The sequence below is a fragment of the Gouania willdenowi genome, chromosome 8, assembly GCF_900634775.1.
Source record: "Gouania willdenowi chromosome 8, fGouWil2.1, whole genome shotgun sequence".
Classification (NCBI taxonomy): Eukaryota; Metazoa; Chordata; class Actinopteri; order Blenniiformes; family Gobiesocidae; genus Gouania; species Gouania willdenowi.
The window spans coordinates 13,235,292-13,251,614 of NC_041051.1; the positions used below are offsets into that span (position 1 = coordinate 13,235,292).

General features: G+C 40.4%; 1 protein-coding gene across 2 annotated transcripts; it reads left to right on the forward strand.

Moving 5' to 3' along the window:
- trap1 (TNF receptor-associated protein 1) lies at positions 1-15,903 on the forward strand. Of its 2 annotated transcripts, none has more exons than XM_028456105.1 (18): positions 1-246; positions 892-1,065; positions 1,155-1,237; positions 2,196-2,336; positions 3,209-3,280; positions 3,398-3,558; positions 5,406-5,515; positions 5,591-5,664; positions 5,781-5,936; positions 6,016-6,136; positions 6,250-6,319; positions 7,524-7,671; positions 7,740-7,925; positions 7,999-8,137; positions 8,218-8,303; positions 10,248-10,393; positions 10,473-10,545; positions 15,132-15,903. In XM_028456105.1, the coding sequence occupies exons 1-18, from the start codon at positions 132-134 to the stop codon at positions 15,231-15,233; spliced, it is 2,157 nt and encodes a 718-aa protein (XP_028311906.1). In that variant the 5' UTR covers positions 1-131; the 3' UTR covers positions 15,234-15,903. The 2 variants fall into 2 exon arrangements, with proteins under 2 accessions (XP_028311906.1, XP_028311909.1); XM_028456108.1 differs by having other exon boundaries at positions 895-1,065.
- The last annotated feature ends 420 nt before the right edge of the window (positions 15,904-16,323 follow it).

Consider the following 16,323-nt stretch of genomic DNA (forward strand, 5'->3'; position numbering starts at 1 on the left):
GGGTCCTAGTGGCCACTGCTGCTCTGTGTGTGTTTCACGGTCAGACACTTGTATAGTCAGCTTCTCTTTCCGTGTGTCACGGACTTGTCGGTGATTCTACAGCGTCAGTTGTCCTCTGTCAGTGTGACACCATGTCCCGTAGTTTGTCTCTGGCTCGGTTCGCTCTCGGTTCTTCTCAGAGGGCTGGTTTTAGGCTTGTGTCGCGTGTAGTCAATAGACGGGCCCTCTCGTGCTCTCTGACAGCAGGTAAGAAACAACTTTGAAAAACAAAATTAAATGGAAAAAAATAAGCTACGAATAGGGCTGGGCGATATGGACCATGATTGAATTTGAACTTTAGTAATTGTAATTGTAACTATTTGTGTACAAAGAAACACCAGTAGGGAAAATCAAAGTTGTTCAAAATAATAGATGAGAGCCATGTAAACTTATAATTTTAATAATATGTTTGCTCAAAAGGGAGTAGTAAGAAGAAACACTTATTTAAGCCCACCCCCATTTCATAATCAACAAGTTTCATCATATTGCTTCTGTCTGCTTGGACTTACACAATATGTATTAAACAGAATAGGAAAAAAAACATCAACTGACTAATAATCAGTAACCAAGATATACAAGAATACAAAGCAAAATACCAACAATGGTAGTAAATTTCATTCAGTGCAATTCACATTTAAATACAATAGCCATAGATGTAGTCAGTCTATTAGTTGCATTAAGCCCCACCCTCACTGTACTGTGACCAGACTACATGTTTATAAAGTCATTTAAAACACTGATTAGCTTAACTGAGTTGTAATTAAACATGGATAATTGAAGATGTAATTGTAATTGAAAAATGTAATTCATCCCTACCCAGGAGGCAGCTCTAACTTACTCTCTCCGTGTCAGCAGGTCCACAGGTTGGACAGCAGCAGAGATGGAGCAGTGGACCCGATGGTTGGAGCTCACAGCGGTTCTACCAAGGCTTTAACCAGCAGCGTTGCTATAGCACCCAGGAGGCGGAGAAAGAGCCTGAAGAGGAGCCGCTGCACACCATCATCACTGATTCAGAGTCTGTACAAGGTGCGACAGACTTTGTGAATTTTTTTCAAAAAAAAAAAAACATTACAGCCAATATAATCTAAGAGTTTTTCCTCTTCTGATTATTCCAGGTAGTTTTTCCAAACATGAATTTCAAGCTGAAACAAAGCAACTGCTCGACATTGTTGCCAGGTCCCTCTACTCTGAGAAAGAGGTGAGAAATAATCAGAATGTTTGATTTCTCTATCTACAACTGACACAATATGGCAGCCAAAAACATAAAAGTCTGTGTAAAGCAGGAATAAAAGTGTGTTATAAGTTTGTCCCACCACAGAAACGTGTGTCATTGACCACTGATCCAAATTTGAAGGATGAAAAAAATTGCCAAGTATATAAAACTAGGTCTCAAAATCATTAAAAAACAAGCACTTTTCTCTACTCTGAAATGCTGGGGGCGTGTCAGTTAGAGGCACTGGAACTACGCCCACGTGTGGAAGGACGTCGCCTCTGTGCACCGTAGGAGCCTGGAGGACGTAACCTACAGAATCAATGGAAGCTAGCGCTAGCAGCGTCATCGGACACTTTTATACTCGTTCATACGTGTAATCATCATTTAGTGGCTGTTTGATCCTCACCGGTCAGGGTTTTTCCCCCGGTTAGACCCAGTTACACTCACCGACTTGCAGGACGTTGTCCAAGCAGCCGCCCTCCAGCAGAGCGATACTCTGGCTGCCGTGGCTTGATGCTGCTTTCCCAGCCTCCTCTCCGCCATTGTTGAACGATAAGTACACAGATCTCCCACTCGTTCCATGGGAACGACCAGTACACGATCCGCCTCTGACGAGCTCCGGGACCCCCTCGAAGCGCTCCTCCACCCGCTGGAACGGCCACTTTTCCGCGACTCTCTCTCTCGTTCCTCACATATACTGTACGCTTCAGCAGCAGGGGCGGGTCTATGCTAATGATGGCTCAGATACGTAACGCAGCTATGATTTCTGACCCGCCCATTAAATCTAGAACACAGAAATGTTAATCACAGTTTGTGAAGCCTCGCTCCACAATTACATTCTAAATGGTTGAATGGCTTTTTACATGTTTTAAGGAAATACATTTATGACCTATTTAATGTGTTTAGAAGAAAATGGCTGAATTTGCTTTCCACGGTCTTTAAGGTTTTTATCAGAGAGCTGATCTCCAACGGCAGCGATGCCCTGGAAAAACTGCGCCACAAACTGATCACAGCAGGAGGAGAAACGGCACCGATGGAGATACACCTGCAGACAGACGCGGCAAAGGGAACGTTCACCATCCAGGTACAGGATTCACACCCACAACCACGGAACAAACGATGACTGTGGTGTCAAGATCACAGAACACATAGTACAGGATAATCATCACTGAAGATGTAATAGTGACAGATAACAACTAAGTCAGTGTTTAACTTGTTCTGCATCACAGCATCCAATAATACACACCTTTTTGTGCTATTCACTGCCACCTACTGACATGGAAGACTATATTTAAATAACTTTCCTCCTAATGCAGGGGTGTCAAACTCATTTTAGTTCAGTGGCCAAATATGGAGCAATTTGATCTCAAGTGGGTTGCAGATTTTAGGCACAAATACGAGAAATTGTAACATTAATCTGCTCTGGTTTGCTCTTCCACTTAAAAATGATATGTAAACTATGTAAGTGAGCAATACGTGACAGATATCAGTGCCTGCAGGATCTTTACTTACATGTTCTAGGTTTTGTGACCAATTTTTATTAAATTTAGGGAAATTTTGTGCAATTATTTGGAGAAAATTTCTTTTTTTTTTCAACAATTTGAGATTAAAAATGACTGCCATCATGTGATATAAACATGGGAAAACTGTGAGCCTTGCAAATATTGTGAAGTTTTATTGAACTTCTGTATTAAGAAGGGTTGAGAAATCTACAACTGAATTACTTTGTAATTAACACACAGATTCATCTTTTCTGTTTTTTTCACGTTCTGCTGTGAGCCAAATCAGCTGCTCTAAAGGGCCGTATTTGGCCCCCGGGCCTTGAGTTTGACATGTGTCCTAATGTTGTTGTAAGCCACCTCTTAACTGAGAAGACTCCTCCCACTGGGTTCTGCTGCTGTAAAAGCTGCTGGTATTCCATAGTAACTGGGTTTCACTAACTGGGATTGTGTGCAGGACACTGGAGTGGGGATGAACCAAGAGGAACTGGTGGCTAACCTGGGAACCATCGCACGCTCTGGCTCCAAGGTGATCTTTGCTGTTTAATTCAAAATGACATGCTCGGTTTGTTGCATTGTGTTATTTCTGTGGTAGTCACAGTGTTTGTGTATAGTCCTGTTCTTCACTCTTTACTGCCCCCTGCAGGCGTTCTTGGATGCTTTGCAGAACAAGGGTGAGGCTGGCAGCTCCATCATTGGTCAGTTTGGAGTCGGGTTCTACTCTGCTTTCATGGTGGCCAACTGTGTGGACGTTTACTCGCGCTCCGCTGATCCCGACGTGCCCGGATACAAGTGGTCCTCAGATGGGTGAGAGCAATGACAGCAGAAATGTCAACATTAGGGATTCACCGAAATAACAATACAACTAGCCCAAACTGAAAATGAGGAAACCAAGGCTGAAAACTGAAAAACCGACTGTTCACTAACCTCACTAAAATTAAGGCATTGCAATAGAATTCATTAACCCTCCTATTATCCTTGGGGTCTAATAATAGTTAACTTCTATTTTTTTGCTTCATATTTAATGATTTTTCCTAACTTGATGGGTACAGTTGATTAAACATAACATTTTCATGATATTTTTTAATGTGCACCCCAAATTAGAAAAGGTTTGGATGTAAGATTTTCAAGATGCACTAACTCTAAAACTGAAAGTTTGACCTGATGGTGGCGCTGCAGTAAAGGTCATATCGTCACCACAACCAATAGGGTCCATACTCCTGTGGTCATTAAAGGCAAGGTAGGGGATTTTCGAAAGCTAGCATCATTTTTGACTGTAGCTTCCCCGATGGCTCCGCCTTTACCTCCGTCCCCCCTCCCCTCTGTGCTCCGTCTCACTCACATGCACAAGCGCCGCTGCTCCAGAAGCAAACCTCAGCTCATTGCTTGTATTGTATAGAAACTTTGTTGTCTCATTCAGCAGTAAGTAACACTAAACTTTAGCATTATATATGTTAAAAAACATGACTAAAAACTCTGTTTTAAGTCGGTCACCGATGACGTGCTTTGAGTGTGAGCTCGTGCACGCGAGGTGTTGAGAACGAGCAGGGAGACGTGATTGTTTTTTTTTTTTTTCCATTGGTCAAAGTTTTTACATTTTTACAGCTGCTGCAGATGAAAGATTTCCATCGTTCCTTTTTCAAAGCGCATACAATCTTAAATTCTGTCAGGACATAAAGAAAATTTCAATCAAAAACTTAAAAAGTGTATCTGGAGAAAATCACCTACCCTACTTTTATTGTTGTCAGTAAATATGAGAAGATTTGGGTGAAAATGTAATTTATTAAATTAATTCTCTTCTAAAAGTTTGTCCTGATGGTGGCGCTAGAGAACAGGTCATAGTTTTCATTATCAAAGGGTTATTTATGTATTTAACAAATAAACAAAGTGCCTGACACAAAAACTTGCTCATCAATTTTCTGAAATCGTTTGATATTTGATCACAGAAGTTGCTGAAAACGAAACATAAGTTTCACGTTTTCATCTGAAAATCATTATTTCACACATTGTGTAATGTTGGCTTTATTTTCTATGCAATAATTGGATAATTATTTGGGATTATTTTTTTTAACTTGGGGACTTCTTGAAGGTATTTCACCTATTACTGCTATAGTCTAGAAAGTCTTTGACATACATTTGTAGGTACATTTATTCTGTTTACACGTGACTCTCAGATGAGAAATTACCTTTAGAAATAGAATTACAAACAGTATTCAGTGTTCAACAAATAAACAAAGTGCCTGACACAAAAACTTGCTCAGCAATTTCAAATAATTTTCCGGAGACAAATATTCCTGGGGTCAGATTGAGTCCACGGGTATAATGTGTTAGTAATATTTGAGGATAATAGAAAGGTTAATGTTAATACTTCAACAAAGAAATTGATTGAAAATATCTGTAAAAATTTATTCAGCACCGAATGCACAATTTAAAATGAAACGTCTCAACCTTTTTTCTCAGATAAACTAGAACATGTGCACATGTTGGCTCGTATACAGACTCAACATCACGTTTCAGCCGTTTTGTTTTTGTGATAAAAGTGTTTTGGCCAAAAATAGCCCCAAAGTGCATTTTTGTTTCTGATCATTTTGGTGCATCACTAGTTTTTCAACCACAAACAAGATCCTGAAACTTTGCAACATCATCTTCCTCAGCTCTGGAGTGTTTGAGATTGCTGAGGCGAGCGGCGTCCAGCAGGGAACTAAGATGGTGCTTCACCTGAAGGACGACTGTAAGGAGTTTTCCTCTGAGGATCGAGTGAAAGGTGCTGCTATGTCTGCTGGAGCTGCTTTTTAGTGCTCAATCGTTCTATGTCCTGACCACATGTCTGTTTTTCCAGAGGTTGTAACAAAGTACAGCAACTTTGTCAGTTTCCCGATTTTCCTGAATGGACGGCGGCTGAACACCCTGCAGGTGAAGACAGGACCAGAGTATTGTTTATACAGCACAGAGAAAGATTATCTATTAAAGACCAAACTACAGCTTTAATCAGTCTCAGAATTCCATGTGTTGTGACTGCCTCTCGTCAGGCTTTGTGGATGATGGAGCCCAAAGAGATCAGCGACTGGCAGCATGAGGAGTTTTACCGCTACATCGCTCAGGCGTACGACAGGCCCCGCTACACACTGCACTACCGCGCTGACGCCCCGCTCAACATCCGCAGCATCTTCTATGTCCCTGACTCAGTGAGGAGTTGTTTTTGCTCTGAAGGAGACACACAGGAATAGTCCTTCAGCTCTCATGTGCTTTTCTTTCTCCTTCCAGAAACCGAGCATGTTTGACGTGAGCAGAGAGATGGGCTCCAGTGTGGCTCTGTACAGTAGGAAGGTCCTGATTCAAACCAAAGCCGCTGACATTCTGCCCAAGTGGCTGCGCTTCCTCAGAGGTCAGAGTCTGCACAAATGACTGAATGTTTCACACCCACGATTTAACTCACATCAAAGGGAATGTCTGAAATGATCATTTGTTCCTGTAAAAAGACTTTCTGTGTGTGTGTAGGTGTGGTGGACAGCGAGGACATCCCTCTGAATCTGAGCCGAGAGCTGCTGCAGGAGAGCGCCCTCATCAGGTACAGCTGCTCACATGCACCCATCAGTCATCAATCCATGTCAACATCACAGGAGATCAAAGACGTTCCCTGTGATTAAGGACGGGTACCAACATCTTTGTGACTGTGATCTAGGCAATTTCCCGTGCCGTACCTGAACACAACATTGCACGCACAGGAGCGTAATGACGGCAGTAGATGCAGGTTCAGCGATGGCTTCCAAAGATGTTGAAAGTATGCCTCTGCTTTTAGGATGCGCTACAGACCGAGCTCCTGCTGAACCTCTGAAACATGACAGGTGTAGATGTGAAATTCACTGTACCGACTGCTAAAGAGTTTGAGAACAAGCTGCTAAGGGCTTCAGAGCTACGTTCATCAGCTCAACACACACACACACACACACACACACAAGCTGGTGTGTTCAACAACCTGCTGAAATGGACAGAAATGTCCGGTATTAAAGAGAAAGTATAAGGGAGCGCCTCACCCCTCTCTTTAATCAGTCTCTCTTCATCTTGTGGCTGCATGGTCCGAATACACAAAACAGGCTCCTCCCACCGACGGTCCTTAGGATAAACAGGATTAGAACCAACTACGCTCTGGCACTAGCAATAGCACCAAATAAAAACTCTGTTTTTTTGGCCAAAAAGGGGTAACTGACTTTGGCTGAGCTATAAATAAGTTAATTTTTGCCATTCGCAATCAGGTTTTTTTTTACCTGCGAGTCAGATTTATGTGACAGAGCCGTGTCACATAAAGCTGCTTTTTAATTTGTGCATTATTAAGAAAAAAACAAATGTTGCTGTTGGTTGGATGATGGTTTGCTATATTTGTTAAAGTTTATTATCATCATAATAATAATATTACATCAAATTTGTATAGTGCTTTTTTGGACACTCAAAGAGGAATTACATGGGGAATAAAACAAAAAAGTGGCTTTGAACAGGTTTTGAGTAATAATTTGAAGGTTGTTAGTGAGTCAGTGTTTCTAATGTGTGGTGGGAGTGTCTTTCAAAGGGTGGGCGCAGCGATGACGAAGGCTCGGTCCTTCAAGGTCCAACGGTTAGTGCTGGTGATGGGAGTCAGGCGTTTAGTGTCGTCTCTCATATTATTATTTGGTACAAAAGTACCGATACCGATTCAAAGGTACTGAGTATTTGTTCAAATGTGAAAGCTACCCATACCTACCTGTGATCACAGGTTCTTTATGTCATGGCTTTTTCAGAAGGCTCCGTGACGTTCTACAGCAGAGAGTGATCAAGTTCCTGCTGGACCAGAGCAAGAAGGAACCAGAGAAGTACAAGAACTTCTTTGAGGACTTCGGCCTCTTCATGAGGGAAGGCATCGTCACCACTCAGGAGCAGGATGTGAAGGTGAGGAAGGATTAGCTTTCCAAACACACCATCAGGAAATAAGCGTTGCTTTCATGCCCTCGCCGTAGGAGGATATCGCAAAGCTGTTGAGATACGAGTCCTCGGCATTGCCAGCTGGGCAGCAGACCAACCTGATGGAGTACAGCTCTCGTATGAAGGCGGGAACACGCAACATCTACTACCTGTGTGCTCCCAACAGACACCTGGCAGAGCACTCCCCGTACTACGAGGCCATGAAAAAGAAGGACACGGAGGTAAAGCGGAGAAGATGAGTGAAGCATGTCTGAGCTCATCTCCATCCTTTCTAATGCTGATCCAACATGGCAGGTGCTGTTCTGCTACGAGCAGTTTGACGAGCTCACGCTGCTCCACCTGCGAGAGTTCGACAAGAAGAAGCTGATCTCAGTGGAGACCGACATCGTTGTGGACCACTACAAGGAGGAGAAGTTTGAAGACAGCAAACCAGGTGAGCACCTTTCTCCTACACAGATATTAGGGTACCACGTGGACCTTTTCCACTGAGTCGGGCTCAACCTGTGTTTGCAGAGTCTGAGCGTCTGAGTCAGGAGCAGGCAGACGACCTGATGTCTTGGATGAAGAACTGTCTTGGACCCAGAGTCACCAACATAAAAGTAAGTTTTATAATTTAGATCAGTGGTGTCAAACTCCATTTAGTTCAGGGGCCAAATACAAAGTATTTTGATCTTAAGTGGGCCACAGATTTCATCATTAATGTCCCTAAGTTTGCACTTTACACAATGTATACATCATACACATATTTATATAAGGCCCAGACAATATCCAGGCAATAAGTGACAGATATAGAGTCCCTGCAGGAATGTCTCTTAAATGTAATTGATGTTGTGACCAATTTTCTTTTAATTTGTGGAAATTATGTGAAATAATTTAAAAGCATGGGAAAATTGTGATCCTCCTAATATTGTAGGAGTTTCATTGAATGTGTGTATTTAGAAAGACTGAGATATCTACAAATGAATTATTTGGTCATCTGGAGCATAATTTGTTTCTTTTTAACTTTCTCCAGTGGGCCGGATTGAATCTTCTAAAAGGCCAGATTGACACATATGGTTTAGATGCAATAGCAAACTTAATGTTTGATTATAGAGCGTAGCGAGTTTGACTAAAATCTCAGCTGATTGAGTGTAAGAAAGAATCGATTCGGCTATATATCGCAATATTTCAGCGCGCGATTATCGTCTTGATCCAAAAAACGTCCAAATTTATGTTTTCAAACATGTTTTTAATGAAAAGAAAACAATTAATTGCGCTAACTTATACATAACACGTAAACACACAGTCACCCGGTGTCAGTGAACCACATTAGACCTTGTTCAACCACCTCACTCCACAATGCATTTTAGCTTGGAAGTTGATTGCACTTAGATTTCATAAAACATACTGGACACTTTTATAGACGTACTGTATGTGGTTACTTTAAAAAAAGAAAAAAAAAGGAATTTAGTGAGGGCATATTATGAAAAATCCACACAGCACACAAAATGTGAAATAAATCCATCTCGTCGTCTCTTTGTGGTCTGTGTAAGTCTTACAACACTGGAAAATTTGAAACGGAGCAACTTTCTCTTATTTGTGATGTCACAAGTCAAATTGGGAAAGAAAATCCACTCCCCTCCGCTGGTATCTCCACCCATGGACTTCACCCCTAACCTGATGAAAACTTTTGTTAAAGTCTGCCATTGTTTTTTTTAGTGAAGGAGTGATGGCTACGGATAAAACTAAATACAGAACTCTCCTGCTGCCGGTGCCACACCTCCACAGTGAACGTACATTGTAGTGTCAGCACTATTTGTTCATGTGGAGGTGTACTCTGCTCTTGTGGTTCGGCGCATTGACGAACCTGTTATATCTCCTTGTATCGCTGATCTGATGCGACGCATCGGTTGGAGAAAATAAATGATTATCACCTTAAATGCACTAATCCTGTAGTTAGAAAAGCAGAGGAGGTGGAGAAAGTGACTTAGCTTAACACTGCGGTGAGAGTTTGAATGGCTGCTGCTGCTGCTGCTGAGATGCATGGACCCTGAACCTCTGAGACGGACTCAAAATAACAATAGCTTATTAAATAGCCATGTGTTTTATTGTAATGTGCAGTTTTTTGGCTGAAAACAATGTGTGTGGATAGCAAAAATGAAATTGCTTTGGTGATCACTGATCGGCCTGTAAAAGAGCGAGACATGAAGTGAGCGAGCGTCTATAGACACGCCCACTTATGAATATGCATAAGTAGGCCCCAAAACGGCCCCATTTTAGAACTGCTCAGAAAGTGACTTTTCAGAGGGATAAAACTGGAAAACAGGCGAGTTTGGGAAAATAAACCTCAATACATTTTTTTGGGGGTTCTTAGAACAAATAAAGGCGGGTGAAAAATTGCATAATGTCCCCTTTAAGAACTTAGTAATTTGACAGTTTGATAAACATACCATTGTACTTGTAAAGGTTATATCGCATGGGGACACACAAATTGTGAATGGTGTTGTCCGATTCATGGCAATGCACCTAGAGCTGATTATAGATATTTTCTTTGTAACTCTTAGTTAACTCCTCGTCTGGACACCCACCCAGCGATGATCACAGTGCTGGAGATGGGGGCTGCTCGCCACTTCCTGCGCACGCAGCAGCTTGCACGGACTCCTGAGGAGAGATCTCAAATACTGCAGCCCACACTGGAGATCAATGCAGGGTGAGAGGGAGCGGAGTGTGAAAGATGGACTACTGCTTTGTGCTCTCTCAATAGTTTTCATGTTTTTACTGTTTCTCAGGCACGATCTGATCAAGAAGTTACACGCACTAAAGGACTCAAACTCTGAGCTGGCTGGACTCTTACTGGAGCAGGTACCAAACAAAAATCTGAGTTTTATTCCTCTCAAGTGTTTTAGATTAGAGGTCGGCCGATGTATTGAGCCGATGTATAGATTTATTTTTTTCAATTTATTTTGCACTTTAGAGTAGCCATTAAAGGAAAAAAGAGAAAACATAAAAAACATCCATTCGGATGTATGAATATACACAACCAAAAAAATAGTAATAATAGCATGTGCATGGGAGAGGTAGAAGCTTATAGGCTTACAAATAAAAAGCTGATATAAGAGGATAAGGATAAAATATAATAGTGCCTGATCAAATATCATTATCCTATTATATCCTTAATAGGATAAAGATATTTGATCAGGCACTCGTGTGGGCAGCTGCTGCCACTGCTTGACTGACGGAAGGACCCCGCATTTATATCAAATGAGTGTTTCAATGTCTTTCATAATCAATTTGCTTTTAAAAAAAAAAACTATCTCGGCCTCAAATATTGGCTTCAAAAATTGGTTTAAGATATCAGCTGAATTTATTTATTTTTTTAATCGGTATCTACATCAACTTTTGAAAATCCCATATCGGTCGACCACTACTTTAGATGCTGAGACAGTTGATAATTTTTTGGATGAGTTTAATACAAAAGTCTGTAATGTCATAGATGTGGTGGCTCCAATCAAAACTAAGAGAAAACCAAACACACAGAAAACACCTTGGAGGAGGACTGAGATAATGCAGAATTTGAAATCTGACTGTAGAAGAGCTGAACGTAAATGGAGATCAATAAAACTCCAAATTCATCTAGAACTGAACAAAATAAGTCTGCGAAAATTCAATGATGGCTTGTTCAAAGCAAGGCAGCAATACTTTACAGAAATTATTGCCAAAAATGTCAACAACTCTCGCATGTTGTTTTCTGTAATTAAAAAGCTCACAAACCCCCAGATCAGATAGCCCCTGAATTACTGTCAGCTGGAAAATGCAATGAATTTGCTGTATATTTCAATGAAAAAATGCAATCAATAAGGTCAAACATCAGAACAAACCAGCAAAATAACAAAAAGCTTGAACAGCTTCAACCACTGAGGGATGAGTCAACTACAATATTAGTTTATTACAGTGAACTCAAAAACAATAGAGGAGACTGTTCATCAGCTGAATCCATCAACGTGTTGCCTTGACACAATACCCTCAAACTTCTTTAAAACTGTTAAAAAGTCAATTGTCAATAATTTGTGTCAGATAATTAACTGCTCATTCCAATCAGGCACCGTACCAAAATCCCTGAAAGTAGCTGCTGTGAAACCTCTGTTAAAAAAGAGAACACTGGATGCCTCTATACTGGCTAACTATAGACCAATCAGCAACTTCCATTCATAGCCAAGATCATTGAGAAGGTGGTCTTCAACCAACTGAGTCAATTCTTAACATTCAACAAAATATTTGATAAATTTCAGTCAGGTTTTCGTTCTCATCACAGCACTGAAACTGCCCTGATCAAAGTGATCAATGACATAAGGTTGAACACTGATTCAGGAAAATATCTGTCCTCATTCTGTTGGATCTAAGTGCTGCATTTGACACTGTAGATCATACAATTTTGTTGCACAGATTCAAACATGGGTTGGACTAAATGGAAAAGTAATGCAATGGTTTAAGTCATACTTGGAGGAGCAAAGTTATTTTGTAAGCATTGGAAACTTTGAATCTGATAGATTACCAATGTCCTGTGGATTCCTCAGGGCTCTGTTCTTGGACCCCTTCTGTTTAGCCTATATATGCTTCCTTTAGGACAAATTTTACAGAACTGTAAGGTTGATTATCAGAGCTATGCAGATGACACACAACTATATCTATCACTGAACCCAGATGACCATGGTCCCATTGAGATGTTATGTGACTGTTTAGAAAAAGTAAACTGCTGGATGAGTGAAAACCTCCTTCAACTAAACCATGACAAGATGGAGGTGATTGTCTTTGGTAACAAGGAAAAGAGGACTGCTGTCAGCAATTATCTTGAGTCTCGATCTTTAAAAGATAAAGACCAAGTCAAAAACCTTGGTGTTCTGATTGACTCAGATCTTACATTCAGCAGTCAGATCAAATCTATCACAAAAACACCTAAAGAACATCTCCACGGTGAAAGGGTTAATGACTCAGAAAGATCAGGAGAAACTGGTCCATGCTTTTATCTCCAGCAGACTGGACTATTGTAATGGTCTTCTGATAGGAATCCCCTAAAAGAGCATCAAACAGCTACAGCTGGTTCAGAACGCTGCAGCTCAGGTCTTAACCAGAACAAAGAGGTCAGAACACATTACTCCAGTTTTAAAGGAGACATATCATGCATTTAAATCCTTCCTTTTTTACATACAAATCATACAGTTGTGGTCTATATAAAGTGGAACTGCAATGCTTGGGTCTGAATTCCTCATTATTATAGATTTTCTGATGTGCTTCTGAGAGCAACTTGTTTAGGTGCGGTCTCTTTAAATGCAAATGAGACACTTCATACCCCGCCCCCTCTCCAGGTTGCAGAGGTGACACTCGGTTCAACGCCACCCAGTTCGGCCATTTTTGTAGTTTGATAGAAGAGATACAATTATGTAGCGGCGCAGAAACTTTTTATTCACACTTTATTTACAAAATGTCAACAACAGAAGACTTGTCCATCCAGCCTCACATGTTTGAGCCAGAGTCTGACCCGGCGGAGCGAGATGAAAATGATGAACCTGCAGAACAACGTCTTCATGTGGATGTTAACAAGTGAGCTAACGCTAGCGCCGAGCTAACGTCACGAAATGCATTTTAATAGTCTTTTTGGAGACAAAAATGGCAAAATGAAATGACTAATGAAAACTTTAGACTTAAATTAAACCACGTAGGCCATATCACCAAGTATCTAAAACGCGCACACAGCGCTAACATATGAAGATGGTGCAGCTGCTAATGCTAACAAAACAATGACAGGGACGTCTTATCATCACACTTTTTAGCGTTATTTACAGCTTACCGAAGTGCTCTGTTTGTCGTCTCCAAAGATAGAAGGAATTGAACCCTCAATCAGACAAAGTTATTCGGCAAATCCTTCTTTATACTGGCGGAGGTTGCTGAAGCAGTCATCCTTGAAGTGCTTCACACACAAAAATGACCTTACCCACAGATGTGGGTACATTTCCATAAAAAATAAAACTCAACCAGGCACTTTGAAAAGGTTCTGATGCTGGGAGACGTTGTAATGAAGCGTGTGGGTTACTACATCCAACAACCAAACATTTTGACTTATCCTCTCGTAACTTCGGCATCCTTGAGCTTGGACTACAAAATAAAAGTGAGAAATAAAAACGGCGGATTGCTCGAAGTGTTGGGCCTGGAGTCGATGTCCTAATTTGGCAGTTCCGCTGCAAATACTGTGATGTAATTAATAGTTCAAAAAACGTAATAGAGAATAGAAAAATAGAAACAGACTATAATGATATCAACAGAGCACCTGAAGAGACTAATTTGAACTTTTCTGTACTTCTAAACACTCTAAATATACAACAAAATGCATTTAAGGGCTGAAAAAGTGGATTTAGCATGATATGTCCCCTTTAAAGTCTTTACACTGGCTCCCAGTCAGCCTCAGAATAGACTTTAAAGTTCTACTGCTGGTGTATAAATCTGTGAATGGGTTTGGTCCAGAATACATCAGTGAGATGTTAGTCAGGTCTGAACCCAGCAGGTCTCTCAGATCTATGGACACAGGTCAGATAGTGGAGCCCAGAGCTCACAGTAAACATGGTGAAGCTGCTTTTAGTTGCTGTTAGTTATGAAATGCGCTATACAAATAAATTTGCTCTACCTTGCCTAGATTCCAGACCACTTCCTGTAGTAGGTTTTAGATGTGACCGATAAGAATGATGAGTCTTTGGCTTTGTTTGAAATCACACACTAACGTACTACTCATAATTAGTCTGATGTCAGAATGAGTATGTAGTGTGTTCACATTAGATAGTATGGAACGATTGAGTACGCGAGAAATACAGTATACTATATCAGGATTTTAAGTATGCATGGTGGGCACACCAGTCATACTCAACCGCCCCATGATGCATTGTGAGCGGAATGTTAAAAATGGTCCTGGGACTGGCTTCAAGCTAAAAATAAAACATCCCCTTTTCAAAACAAAAGCATCTCTTATCTTCCATTAGTTGTTTTTTTTCTTTAACTGTTTTGTAAATAGGGCTCTTGTTTTGAAGTTAACAGGAAGTTTCCAGTCTCTGAAAATCTCAGAAATGTCGAAATGAAATATGTTTCCGTTAGTTTTATGGATCAAATGAGCACATGTTGATCTTCTACTTGGTCACTTTCTCACTTGAAATGTTTTCAGAATTTTCAAATGTGGAGAATCAACGTAGATATTTAGCCTCAGTGTGTTTTAGGTTGTTGTTGGTTTGAAATGCATCTTGGGAAACTTGGAAGTATACTCATCATCCTAATGGTATTTATAGTATATAATAGAGTATATACTTATTGAGTTTGTAGTGTATAGTATGGAGTGAGACATTTCAAACAGCCTTTCACTGTTTTGCTGACACTGTCAGAATTAACGCAGATTCTTGGTTATTTTTCAGATCTACGACAACGCCATGATCGCTGCAGGCTTAAACGACGACCCTCGACCAATGATCTCCCGCCTCACTGACCTCCTGACTAAAGCTTTGGAGAAACACTGAGGATTATGGGAAAGTGGGATGAGTGCAGACGGACTTGGTGTGTCTGATAGACTCAGAGCTGACTAGATCTATGATGTGAAGCCATTACACCACGGGAAGGAGTGTTTGCTCTCACACGTGGAAACATGAGCTGCTGGAAGCTTCTCCACAAGCACACGACTGTTTAGTCCAGAGTTTGTGTGGCTGGAACCAGATGGTTATCAGGTCAATGTAAGATCAGCGTGAAATAAGTTCAATGTTCTTTTCCCTTTATACAGTGACGTCACTTTTATGTTGTAGATTGTTTTCAAGAGCAGATTTTACCAAACCAAGTTCAGACATGGAATCCTCAGCACGCTTATTAAGTTCATGAATCTGAAGACATTTTGTTACATTAACAGCTTAAAAACAGATAAACAGCCTTCAATGATAGAAATAAACCTCCAGACTGCTGAAAAAGTGCTGTTAAAGCTGAATTATGTGCTGAGTGTGCTTCTTTTCAGGACACTGATGTAAGTCCAACAAGTTCTTAAAAATTTTAAAAATGTTTTTTAATTAAGTTCGGATAATTGACATTGTAATGAAAATTCTATAAAAATGATCAATTATAATTTAACGCCAAACTGGGGGAACCATGTTCCTGTTCTATATGTACAGTTCTACACATGTGTAGTAAACAATTGTTAAAATATGTTTCAGATCAATCTTTCCCACATTTTACCATTTTAAAAAAAATAAAATCATAAATCAAGCAGTATATTGACACAAAAAAGGCTCAGAAGCTCACACCAAAAATATGGAAATCTATGTTTTCATTGATTAGGAAGCCTAACAAGGCAATCAATAGATAGGAAATAAATTAGATGATAGATATTTGTTTTTAGTGTATTTTACAGCTGATTTAGGACTTGTTGTCATAAGAGATGCTAACACAAAAAGAAGGCTAGCTTATTAGGTTATTTATTTCTGTGATTAATTCTATTTGAACTTTAGTAATTGAGAATGTAATTGTTTTTCTGAGGATAAGAAATAATGGGTAATTGAAAATGTCCATCATCCAATCAGCAACAAAGCCACTTATTATTGCAGCTGTTCTTCTGTGTACGGAAAA